General features: G+C 38.6%; 1 protein-coding gene across 3 annotated transcripts in view; it reads left to right on the forward strand.

The window, feature by feature from the left end:
- camsap1b (calmodulin regulated spectrin-associated protein 1b) overlaps positions 1-22,500 on the forward strand; it is a 115,107-nt gene that overhangs the window by 23,547 nt on the left and 69,060 nt on the right. For all 3 annotated transcript variants that reach the window (XM_069885475.1, XM_069885481.1, XM_069885491.1), the window contains exons 2-3: positions 8,084-8,346; positions 19,666-19,827. In XM_069885475.1, coding sequence (XP_069741576.1) covers positions 8,084-8,346; positions 19,666-19,827 — 425 coding nt within the window. The remainder of the gene's footprint in view (positions 1-8,083; positions 8,347-19,665; positions 19,828-22,500) is intronic.

Genomic DNA, 22,500 nt, shown 5'->3' on the forward strand with positions numbered 1-22,500 from the left:
AGTTCTTTCATATGTTGCCTTTTTGTAAACAACAATCCATTAGTGAAGTTTCTTGGGCACTCTCCAAAGCTCTTGCAAAGGCTTTGTGGTCGAAGTGTCTAGCATTAGCAGAGCTCCAGTATTTTAAATAAAATCTGTATTTTACCTACACTTTAAAAAAAAAAAAATCCTGCCCCAATTTATCTCCCCAAAATATATTTAAATACTCTGTCAGAGAGATTGGATGCAAACTGGGAGATAGTGTTGTTGAGCACCTCGGCTCTGTCACCATAATAGTGTGGATCTCCCAGTGGCCACCCATTTCAATTCCCCATCCCTTTCCCTTGCTGACATGTCTGTCCACGGTCGCATGCACTGCCAGACTGAGACACCCGCAAATTGGAGGAACATCACCTCATCTTCCGACTGGGTGCCCTCAAACCAGTGACATTAATATCGACCTCTGGCTTTCAATTAAACCACCTCCCCCCTTTAATTCTTTCGAAGCCTGGTCTCTCTCTTCCGTCTCCTTTGGCACAATAGATTGTAACCTTGTCCCTATCAAATCCAATTAACACCTTTTGTTGGTCTGGATTTCACACCCAGTCAGCATTGTCTGAATTCTGAGTGTTTCTGAGATTCCTGCTTCTGGCTCATTCTGCTTATTCCTCGAAGAACGTCTCAGGCTTGAAATGTCGGCAACATATCTTTGTCTCCTATGGATGCTGAAAAGACTGACAGTTCTTCCAGAATTTTAAAAGAGAAACAGTGTTCACATTTCAGGTCAAAGATTCAAAGATGGCCTGATTGTAGACCTGGATGTTGATTTTTATGGTATTGAGGTATTCCTCTTTGTGTTCATTGATCAGTGTTTTGCTGCCCCACGGGTATCCTGTGGATGGATCTAGACTGCGCGCGGACAGGAGACTTCTTGCTGGCTGTTAATGCAGTAGCAGATTTTTGAAGTTGCTCCATTTTCCTTACATTTTCCAACATTTCTTTTTAAATTCCTATTCTTAAACTTCACATGGCTTACTGAATTTACCTGCACTAATGACTGTAAATGTCTTTAACATAGCTACAAGGACATCCCACCAAGAACACATAGATGGAGATTAAACTCTATACTACTTAAGAGACAGGAATTTAGAGAATTTATCGAGCGCCAAATCAAAATGTACTTTGAAATGAATACGGAATCAGTGAAAGACAAATTTATATTATGCCTTCATCAGAGGGCAGATAATAAGTTATGCAACTAAGATGAAAAAGGACTTCAATCGGGAAATAGAATAGCTGGAAAGGGAAATAGTAAGTACAGAAAAAGAACTAGCAACAAGGGAAGATACAACAAAAAGAGAATTGGCGGACAAAAAAAATAAAATACGAAACACTACAAACGTATAAGATGGAGAAGAACATAATGAAAATAAAGCAGAAGTAAGATTGGTATTGTTGAGGATTATTCACCCGAGGTTATGTGAGCGTGTTGCATACAAGAAGATTATGTCAAAATTCTATAATCCGGGTGTTAAACCTTCTCTGCTTTTCCCAACTTGCCTTCAGATAACACTGAAGAACAATTCCACGAAGTGGTTCCACACTTTGAACAAGCTCAGAAATTCTTGGAAGAACAACTGCTGTCTATTATCTTTTCATCTGAGTAACTGTATTTTTAATTCTATGTAGATGATTCTCTTTAATTTTTTTAGTGCTTAATTAATGAGTCTCAATGAGTTAATGCCTTAGTGTTTATACATTGTGATTCAAGTTTTTTTTTGATATTTAAATAATTTAGCATATAAAATGTAAATCTTTGATTCTGAATTGACTATTACATTTATTTTAAATATTTGTGTATTCCTTACTTTAAGATTTTCTTTCTTGTTAATAATTAAAATGTGTGTTATTAGTACTTTGAAAACTTAATAGTTATCTCAGTTTCTGTCCTTGGCATTCATTGCACTAGATTTGTTTTGTCTCATTTGGAACACATTCAAGGTTTCATTGTAATGGAGTTTTGCTATCAGGAAAATTTGGGGGATGGGTAATTTAATTAGCTGTGTGCCATCTATCTATTGGTAGTCTTTCTAGCTTTGGGTGGGGATGGTGGTTAATTATCTTCGGAAGGTGTTTTGGTTTTGTATAATAACATCTGTTTTCAACTAGTTTATTTTCAGTGCTTGTGCAGTGTGATTGGAATAAGTTCCTTATTTATTAGATTAAAAAAAAATAGTTAGAATGGATCAAATGATTGAGTTACTTAGTTTTAATGTCAAAGGGTTAAATCACCCTGTAAAAGGAAATAAGATTTTTGCTTATGCTAAAAAACTTAAGGTCCTAATTATGTTCTTATAAGAACTGCATGTACATAATAGTGATAACACGGGTCTTTTTACATGATGGAAAGGTTTGGATTTTCCTTCATAATTTCAGGCTAAATCCAGAGGGGTTATAGATTTTTATAGATAATACAGTACCCTTTGTTTAACACAGTTGTTTCAAATACACATGGTTGTTTTGGTATTGTGACAGGGAAATTTTTGCTAATGTTTATGCTCTGAATGTGGATGATCCTGGATTTTTAAAAGTTTTTTTTTCACTTTTGCTTGATTTGAACTTTAGTTATGGGAGGAGACTTTAATTGCTGATTATATTTGGTTTTAGACGGTCTTCTAAACCAGCCACTTTGAATAAATTGGCTTTATTCATTTAATCCTTTTTATTAAAATGTGATATTATTGTCTTTTTTTTCATCCAGAGGACTGGGAATAATCATTTTTTTCCTTGGGTTCACCATTCATACTTGTAAATTAACTATTCTTTTTACTGATAATCGAATGATCCCACTAATTTAATCTTGTGAATATAAAAATAGAATCATTTCCAATCATGCTCCTGTGTTATTATCTTTAAACCTTCCTTGTCTTCCAAAAATAAACAGACATTGGTGTTTTAATTCAACCCTATTATCTGATAAATATTTTTTAAAGTTCCTGGAGGAAAAAGTTACTCTTGTAGCGGCTACTATGGTAGATGCTACTAAATAAAGGCAAACACACACAAAGGTAGTCAACTCAAGACTGGTTTATTGCAGACATACACAGACCTTTTATTCCCTGCCTGTTAATGAGCTCGTTAGTGAACCGCTGCTGGTCCACAGGACCAGCAGGTTAAAGCTATGAGCCATTAGCGCCCTGCGCCTTTAGGCAGTGGCTTCATCTGATCCACTCGCTGTACTTTGGTGCCCAGCACTGCTAGCCCGCGATGAGTCGGGTAAGTCTGTAAAATGACAGTGGCGGTTCGCAATACCGTGCTGTGCGCCTGCTACATTCTCTTTTTTTGAAAAAAATACTGTGGAAGACATGAGGCCAGCAGCCATGAGGCAATATTGCCCATGTCCGAGCACCACTAAGACTTTGAATCAGACACTACTGCCACTTTCAGTTCCTCTTGTACAGCAATCTTGCCCTAAAGTTCTCAATTTTATTTTCCAGAGGCTTCACATTGGCTAATAGGATGCTAGGAAAAGTGAGGCATTGTGAATAATTTTGATTTTCTACACACTACTTCTGCATGACCAAGACATGAATTTTCCTTTGATGCAAATTTCATGACTGCAGGTTCTATAAATTGTGCTGAAGCATTCATTACAAATGACCCACCTCCCTCCTCACCAGTGTTTTTGGTATTTGCATTCTGGAATTTCACCCTCAGTGAATACACAAATCACTACTGAGGTATGGAATAAAATTTGCACTCATTAAATTTGTGGGATTTAAAATGTAAATAAGTCAACACAAATTATTTTGTATCATTTTGTTTTTTTTTAATTTTTCACACTGAACCATACTGACCAAAATACACACAAACATTTCCCTCTTGAATATACACATTGTCATTTTCTCCCCTTTTCCCCTCTCCCTCCTTCACTCCCCTTCCCCATCACTCAACGTTCAACATATATGATGCATTAAACCCATTAAACAATGGCATCACACAATGAAAATAAACAAGAAATTTGTGTCTTCTACTTTTACATCCTGGGTCAGTTCATTTAGTCGTCTTCTGTTATTTTAGGTGGTGGAGGTCCGCGGTAGAACTTCTCGATTGTGTTCCATGTACGGTTCCCAAATTTGTTCGAATACTGTGATGTTATTTTTTAAATTATGTTATTTTTTCCAGTGGAATACATTTATTCATTTCTCTGTACCATTGTTGTACTCTCAGGCTATCTTCTAATTTCCAGGTTGACAAAAAGGTTATACATTTTTTTCCTACAGCTAAGGCTATCATAATAAATCTTTTTTGTGCTCCATTCAAATCGAGTCCAAGTTCTTTACTTCTTATGTTACTTAGAAGAAAGATCTCTGGATTTTTTGGTATGTTGCTTTTTGTGATTTTATTTAATACCTGGTTTAGATCTTACCAAAACTTTTCCACTTTCTCACATGCCCAAATTGCATGTACTGTTGTTCCTGTTTCCTTCTTACAGTGAAAACATCTGTCTGATACTGTTGGGTCCCATTTATTTAACTTTTGGGGCGTGGTGTATAGCCTGTGTAACCAATTATATTGTATCATGCGTAACCTCGTGTTTGTTGTATTTCTCATAGTTCCGGAGCATAGCTTTTCCCATGTTTCATTCTTTATCTTTATGTTTAGATCTTGTTCCCATTTTTGTTTAGGTTTACAGTTTGTTTCCTTGTTCTCTTTCTCTTGCAGTTTGATGTACATGTTTGTTATAAATCTTTTAATTATCATTGTGTCTGTAATCACATATTCAAAATTGCTTCCTTCTGGTAACCTCAGCCTGCTTCCCAATTTGTCCTTCAAGGAGGTTTTCAGTTGGTGGTATGCAAACATTATACTGTGAGTTATACCATATTTGTCCTTCATTTGTTCAAAAGATAATAATTTATTTCCCGAAAAACTATTTTCTATTCTTTTGATCCTTTTTCTCTCCCATTCTCTAAAGGAAAGGTTATCTATTGTGAAAGGGATTAGTTGATTTTGCGTCAATATTAACTTTGGTAGTTGATCATTTGTTTTATTCCTTTCTACGTGAATCTTCTTCCAAATGTTGAGCAGATGGTGCAGTACTGGTGAATTCCTACGTTGCACCAATTTTTCATCCCATTTATATAGTATATGTTCAGTTACCTTCTCCCCTATTTTATCTAGCTCTAATCTGGTCCAATCTGGTTTTTCCCTTGTTTGATAAAAATCTGATAGGTATCTTAATTGTGCGGCTCTATAATAATTATTAAAGTTTGGTAGTTGTAAGCCTCCTTGTTTGTACCATTCTGTTAATTTATCTAGCGCTATCCTCGGTTTCCCCCCTTTCCATAAGAATTTCCTTATTATTTTCTTTAGCTTCTTGAAGAATTTCTCTGTTAGGTGATTTTTTTTGATGATTTTGTGTTTATTGACACATACACAACTGGTGCATCTTGGCATATTGAAACATTGTGTAATGGTCCATTTTATAGGATGTCATCCCCAATCCCCTCTACTCCCATAATTTGGATATTGCCTGCATTCTTCCTCCGGGTCACTCCTTTTTTGATTTAGTTTTTGTAGGGGGGTGTGGGGTGTAATCCTGAATTTTTTTCGATCCTTACTTGAATGGAATCCACAAAAGTGTTTAATGTATTCCAGTTGAGGATGTATCATCAATATTGCTCCTTCCTTTGATATTCTATCTTTTAAGGTATAAAACCAAGGATTTCTTTGTATTTTGTAAATACTTTAAATACTTGCTTGGTCATTTGGAAACAGAATTACATTATAGGTAGTCCCCAACTTATGATAGTCCGATTTGTGATTTTTCAAGGTTACGATGATTTGAATCCGTACTTGCAGTTCGAATTCCAATCTGTTCCTGTGCTTCTGATGTGCAGAACACTACTCTCACAATGCTGGACGTTCAGCAATTAATTCTAGTTTAATGCTTCAAACATTCTTGATGCCAGTATGCTTTCAGCTGTGTACATTAATGGTTTTTTTAAGTGTGGAATAAAGGTATTCAAAATTTAATTATTAAAAAATGGGAGGTACGGTATTCATTTTTGACACATTTTTTTGACTTTATTATACTTCATTCATTCTGCTCAATTTTGTCAATTTGATGGAAGTTTCTTGCAGTTTTAATGTAACTTAAGGTCCTATAAATTCTGCTGAAGCTTTAATTACAAGTGACCCTTCCCACTACCCCCTCCCCATCAAGGTGATCTACTGGAATTGTTGTTTGAAGCGGGCTGACAAAATAATTGAGGACCCCTATCACCTCGCACGCAGTATCTTCTAGCTACTCTCATTGGGAAAGCGATACGGGAGTATCAGAGCCAGAACCACCAAGCTGAGAAACAGCTTCTTCACACAGGCAGTGAGAGTGTTGAACAACTGATGAACTCATACAAGTCCTCCAAGACTACTATTGATTGAACAATATTTGTTTATTGTGTGTGTGCGTGCATAATGTTTGGGACAAAGAGCTTTTTTTCCTTATTTGCTCTTCTGCTCCACAGTGTTTAATTTGTAATAAAAAAAAATTGCATGTAATTAAATGCAAACCACTATAAGCCAGAGAAACAATGGCCAGTTTATAGTTTTCCAAGAAGTATTTAAAAGAGCCTGCAGAATTGTGGAAAAAAAGGTCTTGTGGACAGATGAGACCAAGATTTACTTGTATCAGAGCGATGGCAAGAGCAAAGTGTGGAGGTGTAAAGGAACTGCTCAATATCCAAAGCATATCACCTTTGCTATGGTTTGCATCTTGCAGTATAGCCTCTGTATTTCTGTTCATGAAGTCTTCTGCATTCAGACGTAATTGAAACACCTACTCCTACCTCCTGAAGAGTGTTTCTGATCTGTCAGACATGCGTTTGGGGATTTTGCTTTATTATGATGACAATTCTTCCGTCATCAGCATTGGAAGTCTTCCTTGGAATACCAGCATCTTTGCGATCATTGAGCTCATCAGTACGCTATTTCTTCTTAATAATGTTCCAAACAGTTGATTTTGGGATGTTCCAAACAATTGAGGTTCAGATAATGTCTCATTGTTCTATTCTTGTTTTCAGCCTCATAATGGCTTCTTTGACTTTGGTTGGCACAACTCTGGTCCTCGTATTGAAAAATGGCAACTACAGACAGCAAAGGTGATCAAAAGCTTAGAAGCAAGCCTAGGTCTCAAGAAGCAATTAAAACTTGCAGTTTACTCACAAACATCTGTGAAGCCAAATGTCCCAAACATTGTGGTGCCCTGAAAAGAGGGGACTATGTATTAAAAGTGCTGTAATTTCTACATGGTCAAACCAAAATGTATACAAATAACCTTGAATTACATGTGAATTATTTGATTACAAATGTAAAACTGTGGAGCACAGGAACAAAGAAGGGGAAAAAAGTGTCTATGCCCCAAACTTTATGGAGGGCACTGTAAACTGCATATATTGTTTGTTTGTGTTATTGGTGCTCTGTTGGTTAGTAAGGAATTACATAAGGTGATATTTGACTGGGAAGAAAAGGTTGTAAATCGCTGCTCTGTGCTTGCATGTTTTTGCACGAAGACTGTAGAATGCTATTTTGTCAGGTTGTACTTGTACAATCGGTGATGATAATAAACTTGAACTTTTTTCTAAATGACATTTTTCAAGTTTCACCTAAGGAAAAAAGTAAGATGTTGCTTATTTTTGCCATTGACCTCAACCAGCTTATCTTGGAGGGAAGCTGATACTTCTGTTATTATGATGGGATGATTGCAGGTGGACATGGACAAGATGGTTTGACAAGGCTTGTTTCTTTGTTCTATGATTCTATGTTATGACATATGAAATTTGATCAAATACTTGATGCATGAATGCTAATCGAGACCAAATGACCTAAGTTCTTTAAAACATTTCCTCAAAGACCATTCTACTCAGTGCACTGTTTTCCAGATTTCATTGTTTATCAAGCTTAAGGAATGTGATGTATCTACTGGATAGGTTGCTAGTTCATTCCATACAGGAGTGAAATACCATTCAATTTTTCAGTAAATACGAATGTAATTTGCTGTAAATCCATACATTTTTCTAATTACTTTTGTGGTTCATTGCAGATAATATTCCTGAGGATTTAAGGGATGCTTTCTACACAGACCAATATGAACAGGAGCACATTAAACCACCTGTCATCAAGCTGCTGCTATCCAGTGAACTCTATTGTCGTGTGTGCAGCCTCATTTTAAAAGGAGATCAGGTGGCTGCGTTACAAGGACACCAGCCTGTCATTCAAGCATTGTCACGCAAAGGCATTTATGTTATGGAGACTGATGATATGCCAGTTTCAGAATCTGACCTCGCACAGTCTCCAGTCAAAATGGTAAGTGAGGTAGATTCCAATTGAAATTTATTTTGTTTCCTTTTTCTGATGGGGTTCTGGTATTCATGGACAGATTTATTCGTCATTTTATGATGAGCTTTCCATCAGGTATGTGGGACAAAAACAAAATTGTATAGTACAAATTTTGTTTTATGATATGCACCAAAGCTATCTTCTGTGGTTTGGAGGCTGTTATCGTTGATATGTAGTCAAGCTAAAACTAGCACTTGTGATATATGATAGTTTAAGCACTTTCTGAGGGATGTTCACAAATATTGTGTGGCTTGGGCTTATACTGCCATTTTCTTCTTGTACAGTTCATCTAGGTCACAATCTTCTTTACCTACATGTTTCAGCCATTAATTTCAATAGGCTTAAATTTGTAATAGCTTTGCTCTCAAGTTAACTGTTGAATGCATATCACAGATATGGAAAACAGACTGTCCTTAATATTGTGTACTGTGCAATGATAGCATTGTCTTCCAGAAGATTTTGAACTTCAACTCATTAACTCTTAGTGCCTTCATAAAATAATGTTGAAATTGTGTGCTTGTTTGACACTGTCTCCAATGCCTAAGTAAAATCAAATCCTCTGCATAAAATACAGTGCTTTACTGTTCATCTTCCTTTAACTCTGCATATATGGGTTGCACAACTGTAGGATTCTGCAAAATCTACCTTGGATCATTTTTGCAATGTTCAGTAATCCATCTGTGCAGTTTACAGCATATTTATAATTCCAGCTGTTGGACATAAGATTGAACTCTAGCTGGTAATGCGATCAAATTATTTATCCAAATCTCCAAATATTTTTCTTCCTGATTGGCTTGAGCCAGCGTTGTTTTATTTTACCATCTTGCAGCCATCTACAGATGAGAGCAAAATTGTTTTCTTCCATAAATAGATACTCCATTCATGACTCAATTCAAGTGTTGCAAAAATCTGAAGTACTAAGTGTGATCAACTTATTACAACTAATTACCAAGCATATAATATAATACAACTAATAAATACAACATATAAGTCAATGAAATTCCAAACTGTCTCAGAAAACCATGCTGCCTAGAAAAGAAAAATCTTTCATAATGCAATCAACACAAACCAGAAACATTCTGCTTAGTTTTTTGTTCATATTTATTGTCAGTTATCATAACAGAATTGTTCATTGCAATCAAACATTGGGTAAAAGCAGTTGCCTCTCAGCAACGGAAGTAATATGAAGTTTCATGAATTAAGTCATTTTATTTTATTACTCATCTGCTACATGAGACTACACTGTGGTTGCAGCAAGGTTCCTGAATGGGTTCTAATGTCTTTCAGTTTTCAAATCAATAGCATTAAAATGGACCCTTTGGCTCTCCATATTTGAGTGACTATTTAGTCATATCATTTACCAATCCCACTTGCCACCATTTAGAACCATGGAGCTATAGAATATTATAGCACAGAAAAAGATAATGTGAAAATTGCATGCACTGTTAGAAGTCAACGCGTTATAAACAGGAAAAAATTTCTAAAGTGTATCTATTTCAATGCAAGGAGTATTGCAGGAGAACTTAGATCTTGGATTGGCACGTGGAATTATGACATTATGGCCATTAGCGGAACTTGGTTTCAGGAGGGGCAGGACTGGCACCTCAATGTTCTGGGCTTCCAATGCTTTAGACACGATATAATGGCGGGTAGGGGGAGGAGTGGCATTGCTCATCAGGGAAAATATCACAGCTGTGCTCAGGCAGGACAGACCAGAGGGTTCATCTACTGAGGCTTTTTGGGTGGAGCTGAGAAATAGGAAAAGTATGAGGACAAACTGGAGGGTTCATCTACTGAGGCTTTTTGGGTGGAGCTGAGAAATGGGAAAGGTATGAGGACAGACCAGAGGGTTCATCTACTGAGGCTTTTTAGGTGGAGCTGAGGAACAGGAAAGGTATGACCACACATAGGATTGTATTATAGACCACCCAATAGTTAATGAGAATTGGAGTAACAAATTTATAGAGACATTGCTGACAGCTGCAGGAAACATAATGGTTGTGATAGTAGGGGATTTAAATTTTCCACCTAGTAACTAGGACTCCTACACTGTAAAAGGGCAGGATGGCTTGGAGTTTGTCAAATGTGTTCAGGAACGTTTTCTAAATAAATGTATAGAGATGCCAACTAGAGAGAATGCAATACTGGATCTCCTATTAGGGAGTGAGACCGGGCAGGTGATGGAAGTTTTTGTAGGGGAACATTTTGTATCCAGTGATCATAATGCCATTAGTTTCAAATTAATTGTGGAGAAGGATAGGACTGGACCTCGAGTTGAGATTTTACCTTGGAGAAAGGCTAATTTTGAGGAAATGGGAAAGGATCTAGAATGCATAGATTGGGATGTTGTTTTCAGGCAAGGATGTGCAAGCTAAGTGGAGGACCTTCAAAGGTGAAATTTTGAGAGTACAGCGTTTGTATGTTCCTATCAGAATTAAAGGCAAGGTTAGCAGGTAAAGGGAACCTTGGCTTTCGAGAGATATGGGGATCTGGTCTGGAAGAAGAGAGGAGTGTATTGCAGTATAGATCAAATGAGGTGTTTGAGGGTATATAAAAGAAATCAGGAAGGCTTTTTAAAAAAAAAAAAAAATGATGAGATTGTTTTGCTAGACAATGTGAAGAAAAATCCTAAGGCTTTCTATAGATTAAGAGCAAAAGGATAGAAAGGGACAAAATTGGTCCTCTTGAACATCAGAGTGATTGGCTTTATATGGAGTCAAAAAAGAAAGGAGAGATCATAAATGTTTTTTTTAATCTGTATTTTCTTTCAGGAAATGGTCACAGTTGTGGGAAGTAAGGAAAACAAGAAATGAGGTCATGGAACCTATACAGATTAAAGAGGAGAAAGTGTTTGCTGTCTTAAAGCAAATAAAGGTGGATAAATCCCCAGGGCCTGACAAGATGTTCCTTTGGACCTTGAAGGAGACTAATGTAGAAATTGCAGGGGCTCTGGCAGAAATATTTAAAATATCCTTAGCCACAGGTGTGGTGCCAGTGAGACTGGCATCAGTAGTACATAAATTATTGGAAGGTGTTCTAAGAGATCAGATATACAATTATTTTGATAGCTAGAAACTTGAATGGGGATAGTCAACATGGCTTTGTGCATGGTAGGTCATGTTTAGATTTTTTTGAGGAGGTTATCAGGAAAGTTGATGAAGGAAAGGCTGTGGATGTTGTTTACATGGACTTTAGTAAGGCCTTTGACATGGTCCCAAATGGGAGGTTAATCAGGAAGGTTCAGACACTAGGTATTCATGGTGAAGTAGTGAACTAGATTTGACAATGGTTGGATGGGAGAAGCCAAGAGTAATGGTGGATGATTGCTTCTCAGACTGGAGGCCTGTGACTAGTGGGGTTCCTCAGGAATTGGTCCTGGGACCATTGTTGTTTGTCATCTATACCAATGATCTGGATGATGATGTGGTAAATTGGAGCAACAAGTTTGCAAATGACACTAAGATTGGAGGTGTTGTGGACAGTGACGAAGGGTTTAAAAGCTTGCAGTAATATCTGGACCAGCTGAAAAATGGGCTGCAAAATGGCAGATGGAATTTAATGCAACAAAATGTTGCATTTTGGAAGGACAAACCAAAAAGGACATACACAGTAAATGGTAGGGGACTGAGGAGTAGAACAGAGGGATCAGGGACACAGATACATAAATCTCTGAAAGTGGATAGGGTTGTAAAGAGAACATTTGCCATATTGGCCTTCATAAATCAAAGAATTGAGTATAGGAGTTGGGATATTTTGTTAAAGTTGTATAAGACATTGATGAGGCCAAATTTGGAGTATTGTGTGCAGTTTTGGTCACCTAACTACAGGAAAGATATCAATAAAATGGAAAGAATGTAGAGAAGATGTACTTGGATGTTGTCCTGACTTCAGGAACTGAGTTACAGGAAAAGGTTAAGCAGGTTAGATCTTTATTCCCTGGAGCGTAGAAGAATGATTTGATAGAAGTATTTAAAATTATGAGGGGGAGAGACAGAGATGGGCTTTTTCCACTGAGGGTAGGTGAAATACAAACCAGAGGACGTGCGTTAAGAGTAAAAGGGGAAATGTTTAGGGGAAGCCTAATTGATCCACTCATCTCCAAAGCTTGAATGTCATTTCCCAGTTAACATTCTGCATCCTTTCATCGTTCTTGTAGTGTGGCAAAGGATTGCACGTGGTCTTCCAGCTGTGGCCTAAATATTGTTGTATGAATTTGTGCTCTTTTCCTCCAGTTATTGAAGGCAAGCATTCCATTTGCTGCCTTCACTTTTTTAACAATAATGTAAAATCATTGATCATTTACAGCTTATCACCATAATAATTGGGGCATTTTTGGTTATGAAATAGTAACTAATTTCACAGAAGATCTGTTAGAAATTTTTTCCAATTGCTTATGGTTTACATTCTTTTTATCAGTATAGTACAATTCCGATTATCCAAAATGGTTGGGACCGCACGTATATCGGATAAATGTATATAGGATAACTGGTCATTTTTTAAAAACAGCCCAGTAGCAACAGCTAAACACAACAAACAACAAGGGAAGGCTTTTAACGCATTAAAATAATGTTTAAAAATGTTGGCTGCAATGCCGCTGCCGATCACCGACACATCCCCACTGCTGCTGCTGATCTGCGGGAAGGCTTCCCAGGCTTGTGGGCTCCTGTTTCCCCGGTCACCAAAGCTCCTGACGCTCAAGTCATGACTCCAAATCCTCCCCAAGGCCTACTGCACATGCACACTGGGGAATCAGGTAAGCATGTTGTGGTAGTTGGCTGAGGGGAGGGTTCAGAGTCGGGAGCTCTGGTGTGCTGAGGAGGGAGGGAAGAGGAAAGGGGAGGGGATGAAATGCCACTGAGCCGAGGTCCTGCTCCTGCCCAGGAGGCTACTCTCCTTGATGACGCTGGGACGAGGGATTCTTCCGACCACTTGCGACTGGGAGACAGTGGCATGGAGTTTGAGAGGGAGAGTTGGAGAGAAAAGTCATTGAGGAAGGTAAAGAAGAAATGGAAAGAGAGGGGAGAAAGTTATCTGAAACGAGGACAATCGTTCTAATTTCATGTCAAGTGAATTTTTTTCAGCTTGTGAGGTCAGTGGCTCCAAAAAAATTTTGGATAAATGAAGATTTCTGATTTGTTTCAGATATCCTCATTTATCTGAAATTTTAAACATTTTTTGGATAAATGAGCATTTTCAATAATCGGAGTCACGGGTGATATTCTTGTAAAATGTTGGTTTACTTTTTTTTTATTTTTCACATCACTTTTTTGCTGGTTTTCCATTATTCCTTTTTTTTCTCAGTTCCAAGCCAAAAATGTCTTTCCTGAAAATAATAGGAGGTTTTGCTCTGAGGTCAGCTGCCCACAATCTCTATGTAGATTCCCCATTATTCATCACTTGCTTTCAATCTGGAAGTCCAAATTTCCTTGTTGACGGGATCCTTGTCTTGATTGCTGTGACTTTGCATTATGTTGGAATTTTCCATTTGGTCAGGTGATGTGGGCAGATCAGAACAACATCTACAAAACTGCTGAGGAAATGTTTTTCATGGATGATAGAGCATGGAAAACTCAAAATCTATGGGTGCCAGAATCATGAATGAACAATGCGAAGCTGGAGAAACTGGATCAGGTAGTGTCTGTGGATAGAAATGGTCAGTTAACATTTCGGGTCATGACCTTTATTGAGTTGAGTTGCTGCCAAACCTACTGAGTCTCTCCAGCTTCTCTTTGTTCACAACAAAGCCACAGGCTCCAGCTTTGCCATCTGTCGAGCATTCAGGAATTTGGAGTGTCTTGGAAAAAGCTTAAACTTTTTCCTGAGATGCTGATATAAGTTTATCTGAATCACAAGAAAAAACAAAGCAATTAACTAGACAAGGTTCCAAATTAATCTTAAGAATTGTTGATGAAGTTCGGAAAATGTCTTCACAGAATCTCTCTAAATTTAGCACTCCCAAAGTGCATTTATCAGAGAAGCTTCAACAGTTTTACATTTTCTCACATAATGGATCAATGTCTTCATAAAAACGGGATAATTTAAGTTTGGACATACAAGTTCTGTATACCACCTTAAATTGTAATAAGCAGTGTCTTGCACTAAATGAGAAATCCTTAATCAAGTTGAGAATAGAGTACCAATTTTCATCTGAAAATGTTATGTTCAAATCTCGATTCTAATCACTCTTGATCCCAGCCATGGGAACTGAATTTAAATCCAATAAATTATTATAAATACATGATGATAATCCACCGTGAAAATAAGACTGTAAATTAAAAAAAAAATCAAGAATATTAGTTGGAAATTCGCAGAAAATCCAAAAGTTTAGTCTGAACAAAATGTCTAATTTATAAATACCAAAAAATGTTCTAGAAAACTAGAAAGATTAAATTTAGCTGATAATTGTTCAAAAGAGGCAAATTTATCTCGAATAAACAGATCATTAAAACTTTGAATATTTATTCTATGCCATTCCTTGAAACCTGTGTTCAACAAGGACGAGCAATTTAATTGAAATGGAAAGATGATTAATTCCCTACTTGTACACAGTGATTGTGATGTAATTGTCCTATTTAAGTTTAGAGAAAATTAAATATAATATTAAAGATAGAAAATGTCAATTTATGAAATTATGTGGCTTAGAATTTTTTTATAAATTGGCAGAATTAACAATTATTGTATGTTCTGGTGGTTCACTGCCTGTTCTCCAGGGGTCACCAGTGTTTCCACATGAACTTCAGAACTTTACATTTGGATTTAGGTGTTGAAGTCCTGAACTTTCTTGCATTTATGTGACTAATGCTGGTAGTTTGTAATGTGAATGTTGACCTTTACCAGCTAGCCTGTTAGCAACAAATGTATGAAAGGTTGCTCTATATGGCTGTCCATCTGTAGGTTATTTTGAATGTACTTGGCTGAAGGAGAAGCTGTTCTACTCCATTCAGATTAATTTTGAATCATGGACTAAAGAAATTAATTTATTTTTTTTTTACAGAGTGGGCTTCTTTCCAACTTCACTGATCATACCCAGCATTTGTTATAAATGGCTTAATTCAGGATACTCTGCAATGCTTGCACAATTATCAAAAGCTTGTACTAATGCTGTATTGTTTCCTTGCAGTTCATCAATAAAATGAGTAGGAAATGGAAAAAAGCCAGAGTGATGAATAAGCCTTTCACATGGTTCTGTTGTACTGTGATCAGCATTTCCTTTGGGTTTGTAAATACAGAAAAAGGCTAATATGGAGTGGTGGTGGTGCATTACATTTTGCAGATACATGTAATTTGACAGTGTTTAACCCATTTATTTTTTCATTTACTGTTTGCTTCATGATAATTTATTACAAAACTTTTGTTGTGGTAATTCTTACAAATAATTGAAAACTAAATCTGACTTTATGCTTTTGCTTATTGCATTTTTTTTCTGCATAGATTCCTAAGGCCATCCAGGTGAAATGTTGAATGCAGAGAAACACAGCACACACGTCTAAATATATATATATATATATATATAAATAGACACATATACACACACACACACACACAATAAATATATATAAATAAATTAAATGAATAAATAAATATAAAATAAATATATATACAATAAAAACATTTTATATATATAAAAAAATAAAAAATTTGTACTCCTGATCAGAGACCCAAACACACTTGATTCTACTGAATCTAAATTATTACATTGCATTTAGACTTTTGGACTCGTTGCTGTGGTCTTCTTTACGCTGAAGAAAAAAAATGCAAATTTTAGAAGACCTTTCAGTCAGCAGGGATGATGCATCACTTCCAATTGTCCTTTGTTTTAATCTACCATGCCATTCACATTCTGATTTGTTTTTGATCTCCTAAAATATACCAGCAAATCTTGGCATAAACTTGATTTGAATTCAACAATATGAGATAATCAGTCATATAATTTTGGATCCTCATAGTTACACCATTCTTTTCCTCTCTCCTCTCATGGTTTTCCAGAATTAATTCATTCCTTTTAACTGGTGACTGAGACATATCTTTACCAATTATTTCAGTAGGAATTCACCAACATTTGTATCATGCATTTATTTCTTATTACCATTCCAATACATTTCTTTTCTGCATCCCTATCTGCTTCTCTGGAATGTTAAGCATGTTATAGTAGCATTTACGCTACGTGAGTGTGGAGAAAAATGACGCGCACACCAAAGCCTTGAACTGGTTCATTGCTTTGGCTGTCGTGCTTCTATGGGCCACAGCCGCTGACATCAGGGATCTGTGTCATTGGAGCACCAACCTGAGATTGGCTGGCGTTTTTCCCCCCCAGAGTTTCCCCCATCTTCCCACCGTGTGGATGTCATCTGGGATGACAGCCGGTATCAACCACAGGTCTGCGTGGTTGCAGCATTCATTGGCCATTTTGTGGGCCAGTCTGTGTCTCCACCTGTGGGCCGCTACATGAACCCCCCCCCCCCCCCTAAAGAAGCGGAGACTGGATCATTGTAGCCTTGGGCAGTCTGCCCCTGCATCACGAGGTAGAAATGGAGACCAGCTCATTGCAGTCCAGCTATTCTGGTTTCATGCGGTCAACAGTAAAAGTCTCCTTACCGCTGATGTTGAGGATGAAGGTAGAATTGTTGCTCCTAATGACTCTGTAGGGGCCCTTGTAGGGCCTTTGTAGGGGTGGCTGGTGTGCACCCCTTCTCACGAATACGTACTGACAAGTCTTTAAGTCTCAGGGGACATTATGTTTGGGCTGGCCGTGTGGTGGGGGTTGCCGCCGGACCAGGGACCCCAGTTCTCGAGGGTTGCCGTGGGGTTTTCCGGGCATTTCTTGATTTGCCAGGGGCCAGGAACTCCCCGGGAATGATCAAAGGCGCACCGTACACTATCTCCTCCGCCAAGCCATTGAAGCCCTACTTCAGTGCGGTACGAATTCCCAACAGGACCCAAGTCAGTTCATCCACCCAGTTGTGAACTTTGAGTTTTTCAGGAGGGAGTTGACTTGCCCTGATGTGGAGTGGGGGGCACTCTCATCAAGGTGTTGTGCTACGACGCAGGCGAATTCATTGACCAAAAGTGTTAAAGTTCAGGGGCAGGTAGCTTGGCTTCACCGAGAGGCAGTCTTAAAAGTTCTGGCATGCACCATGCGCCGTCCCTTGAGGTCGACATGCAGGCAGTGGGCCCAAAGGAAGTTGGCCCCTAGGAACGGTTGCGCTACTGCTGCGAGGGTGAAGGTCCATGTGAACCTGCTGTTGCTGAAACAAAGGTGAATGGTGCAGGTCCCAAAAGTCCAAATGGAGAAGCTGTTGACTGCCCTCAATGCTGCGCACTGCTTACCATTGTGGGTGTCGAGGCCTGTAGGAGGTAGGACACTTAGCTCATCGCCAGTGTCGACCAGTAAACAAGGAGTCCCAGATGTATAGGAGGCTATCGCATGGGTTAACTGCCACAGCCATCAATGACGGTTGACCAGGGGTTTTCCTAGAATCCTGGAGGGTGAGTGGCATCGATCTCATTGCTGACGATGGTTACATTGCTATCCTGGGGTATTAACTTGCCTCTCTGCTGATCTTGATCTCACAGGCGGTGTTCGTGGGGCTTGTTGATGTGGTTTATGATGGTGCTGGTGTCCTCCTTTGCTCTCTGGAGCAGGGGTTCCCAACCTTTTTGTTCCTCTCTACCCCTTGGGCATTTTTATAGGTTCCTGTGTACCCCTAAAAATTAAGGATTTAAAAAAAAAAACCACGACTTTGTGCAATCTGACTGCAGATTACAATACCATGTATTGTATAATAGTGGTTATTCTCTTAGACCCAATTTACCCCCTGAAAAATGCAAATGTACCACAGGTTGGGAACTCCTGCTCTAGAGTATGTCCGCCAGGGCCATTACCCTCCAAGGGTTGCTGAAGTCTTTGCCTGTGAGAAGAGTCCGATATCCTTGGGCAGCTGGTCTAGAAAGGTCTACTCAAAGAGCAGGCAAGGCTTGTGGCCCTCTGTTAGAGTGAGTATCTCACTCATTAGGGCGGATGGGGCCCTGTCCTCCAATCCATCTATATGCAGCAATTGGGCGGCATGCTCGCACAAGAGAGCCTGAAAGTGGAGGTGAACAGCTCTTTGAGGCCTGTGTATTTGCTTTGCTCTGGTAGCTGCTGTAGGAAATCTACGACCCTTGCAGCTGTGTCCTGATCAAGGGCGCTCATGACATAGAAGTAGCTGGAGTCAGCAGTGACGATGTACCAAAGCTGGAACTGAGCCTTGGCCTGCTTGAACCACACGTGTGGCTGCAACACCCAAAACGTTGGAAGCCTGAGAGAAACTGGATGGATGGTCAAGGCTATGCTGGATCTGTCATCTTTAGGTCTAAGTGCTGACCTGGGATTGGCAGGCGTTCCCACCAGAGTTCCCCACCTTCCTGCTGTGCAGAGGTAACCTTGGATGATGGCTGGTGTCACCCCAGGTCCGCGTGGTCACTGCATTCTTTGGCTATTTTATGGGCTGGTCCATGTCTCTGCATGCTACATTATCTCTAATTTTTCCCAGATCTGTTGAAAGACATACCTCAGTCTTGTGGGAACAGGTTTGCTGAGTTGTTCCAGTACTTTTTTCTGTTTTTTTTTTAAACAATGAAGGTAAAACCGCCGAAAATTTGAAACATAATTGGAAAATGAACATATTTTAATTTGAGAGGAGAAAAAGCAAGTTAATCTCATTAGGAAATTAAAAGATGAGTAAATATTTGATTGTGTAGATTAATAGCAAAGAGGAAGGGAAACCAGCATGCAGAGTTGAGCAATCTGCTTCAAAGAAAACAGAAATTTGATATTAAAATTCACTGAGATGATTGATATAGGGAGCTGCATCTATTATTTTTCTCTTCTTAAATTCTTAACATTTTAATATTTACTTGCAGATCTGGTAAAAGATAGATCTGAAATTCATTAACTGCTTTTTCTCTACATGTGAGAAGCTGCTGTATATTTTCTATATTTTTCTTTGTATGTTGCAGATTTCAACCTTTATGCAATTTATGAACTATTGTTGCTAAGAACTTGTCTGTCAATTGAACGGTACAAATTGAAGTTGAAATAAAGAAAGTGGGTAATACTGATAGTAGAACTGGCCTCCAACGAAATGTGCTGAATTAGAGCAAGGATTGTTTCATATTTATTGTATAGAACAAATTACTCAATTTCCGTTTGCAGAGACTACTAGCTTAATTAATGACTCAAAACCTAATGGTTTTCTAAATAGGAAAAAAAAACTACATACTAATGTTATATTTCTGGCATTACAGAGTGCCCACATGGCTTTGATTGATGCGCTGATGATGGCCTATACAGTAGAGATGATCAGCATTGAAAAGGTTGTGGCCTCTGTAAAGCGTTTTTCCACGTTTAGTGCCTCAAAGGAATTGCCATATGATCTCGAAGATGCCATGGTGTTCTGGATAAATAAGGTAAATGTAAAATCTTAGTTTGCTTTGATTTCAGTGTTCTGTATTAACCCACATTCTCCTGACTCTGATAGAATTTTTTTCTCCTGACAATGTCAATTTCCACATTATTCCAGTCCAAGAAACTTGTTATTTTCTGCCTTTTATTTTCTTTAAAGAAGTTGTTTTCTTCTACTGTGAGCACCTGAATCCATCCACTAAGTGAAGGGTCAGGCCTGAGAAGTTCAAGGTACATACATGACATCATATACAACTTGTCAATAGTGCAAAAAAAATGTACTCAAGAAAAGATACGTATACAAAAGAGAGAAAAGTAAACTAACTGTGCAATACAGAAAAAATATTCAGTAATAAATAATGTGCAAAGAGGACTTAAATGAGTCTCTGGGGTTGTTGTTTAGGAGTTTGACAGTATAGGGGTTGCAACCTGGTGATGCAGGTTTTGTGACATCTATACCTCTTTTCTGCTGACATTGGTGTGGATTGTTGATGATTCGTGCTCATCTCTGACAGCAGTGTCCCATGTAGATTTTCTCAATGGTGGGGAGAGTTTTGCCTGTGATCTACTGGGCTGTGTCCACTACCTTTTGCCATACTTCCCGCTCAGAGGTTTTGGCACCCTCATGATGCAGCTAGTAAGTACACTTTTCATGGGAGAAGTTTCCCAAGGTTTCCGATGACAGAGCAAACCTTTGCAAACTTCTGAGGAATTAGAAGCGCTGGCATGCTTTCTTCATGATGACATTAATACGTAGGGTTGATTGCCTATTGCTTTCCATAGATGTTGTTGAGTTCTAACAGCACTTGCGTGTACTGCACTAGTTCCCCAACATCTGCAGACTTCTTGTTTGACTCCATACCCTCTGGCTTTTGCCATGTAAGCTTCTAATGTGAAGCATTAGCAATTAATTCCTGAATGATCGTGAACATTGCATTTTCTTTGTCACTCTTCTTAATTTAAATACTTCAACAAAGTTGACTTAATAGATTTTTTCCTGATAATTACTGTATATGTCATCATATTGGATGGTCCATGAAACTTAAAAATTTCACCTAAGTCCGGTTGTCCTATGCACCAGGTCTAAAATCCATAGCTTGACCGCGAAGTTGCAACAAGCTACTGTCTCTGACACAATCTCATGCATTCCCTGTCAGTCATTTGTGAAATCTCAGCTTTCATCCGCGGAGTCCATCCATGCAGTCTGACTGCTGTCAGCTCTGTGCAGGCTTTAAATAGCCTGTTACAGGAGCCGACGGTTGTTTATTTTAAAATATCCAAATAAAATTGAAACCTTTACATCAGTGGTTCTCAACCATTTTCTTTCCACTCACATACCACTTCTAAGTAATCCCCTATGCCATCAGTGTACTGTGATTAGTAAGGGATTGCTTAAGGTGGTATGTGAGTGGGAAGGGAAGGTTGAGAACCACTGCTCCAGATCCACTCGTTACTGAAATATTTTGCTTGAGAAAAGTTGTCATTGGCCCATTTCCTTTGGAGTTATGAAACCATACACATAACCAGTCAATTAGGTATGATTAAAACAGTCATTTTCAAACTTTGTCCTTCCACTCACATACCACTTTAAGCAATCCCTTATTAATCACAGAGCACCTATAGTATAGGGAATACTTAAAGTGGTATGTGAGTGGAAAGAAAAAGGTTGAGAACCACTGCTTTACATGGTAATTTGTTATTAAAATATTGAGATTTGTGGGGACATGGCCATGCTGAGTATCTAGGTTAGAAGAGCTCTCTGTGAAGATTGATTAAAAGACCGATTTTTAAAAAAATTCTTAAAATTTTTAAAAAAGCTGCCAAAATAAAATTTTCTTGTGTTTTAAAAAAAACAACATAAATTTGATGGGTAACAAGAACAAAACCCAGAAAAATAAAACTGAAGAAGCTGAAAAGTTGCAGAGATTGTCGACTGAAAGTCCACAAGGGAGTGGTGTAGAAGGTGCAGCCATGATGTTGAAACAAACCCAAGGAAGTGGGGGAATCAATAAAGGATTTTTTAAAAAAAATGATGTCATCCATGGACATTTTAAATAGGCCCTTTCAAACAGTCAAAAAAAACCTGAGTGTAAAGGCAGAGATTCTCCACCCTTAAGTCGGGAGACTTACTTCCATAAATGCGCTCTGGCTGGCTCCAAGGCGCCAACTGCAATCCCCCTCGGGAAGGGTCAATGATGGAGTGCTGCACTCCACCACTCTGCATAAATGTACTGTCACTGCAAGCGGCAAGCTAGGGGTGGGCTGATGACATCGTGATCTCTCACTCATTCACCCCTCTTCTTCCATGATCCCCTCAGGGTGGGGGCTATCAGGGCAGGAACGGGCGGCGGGGATGGCTGGTGCAGACCGTGACTGCCCCGCTGGCCACTCCGGGACCTCACTGGGTTGCTTTAGCCTTGGGGCTGCTTGTCAGTGCCAGTGGCTTGATACGTAGCAGAGCAATGGGGACGTCTTCCTTACCCATAATCCCCCACACAGCTGGAACCATACTGGGAAACACAGTGGCTCCAGGCGACACACCACTCTGCATAAAACCAGCATTGGAGCAGCCTTTTAGGGCTGCTCCGTGTACAAATAAGTTTAAAATTTTTATCCCTCTGCAGCTGGCCTCTAAGCGGAGGTCCAGCATGAATATGTCTAGAGAAAGATTCTCGAAG

Source organism: Narcine bancroftii, chromosome 1 (assembly GCF_036971445.1).
Source record: "Narcine bancroftii isolate sNarBan1 chromosome 1, sNarBan1.hap1, whole genome shotgun sequence".
Classification (NCBI taxonomy): domain Eukaryota; kingdom Metazoa; phylum Chordata; class Chondrichthyes; order Torpediniformes; family Narcinidae; genus Narcine; species Narcine bancroftii.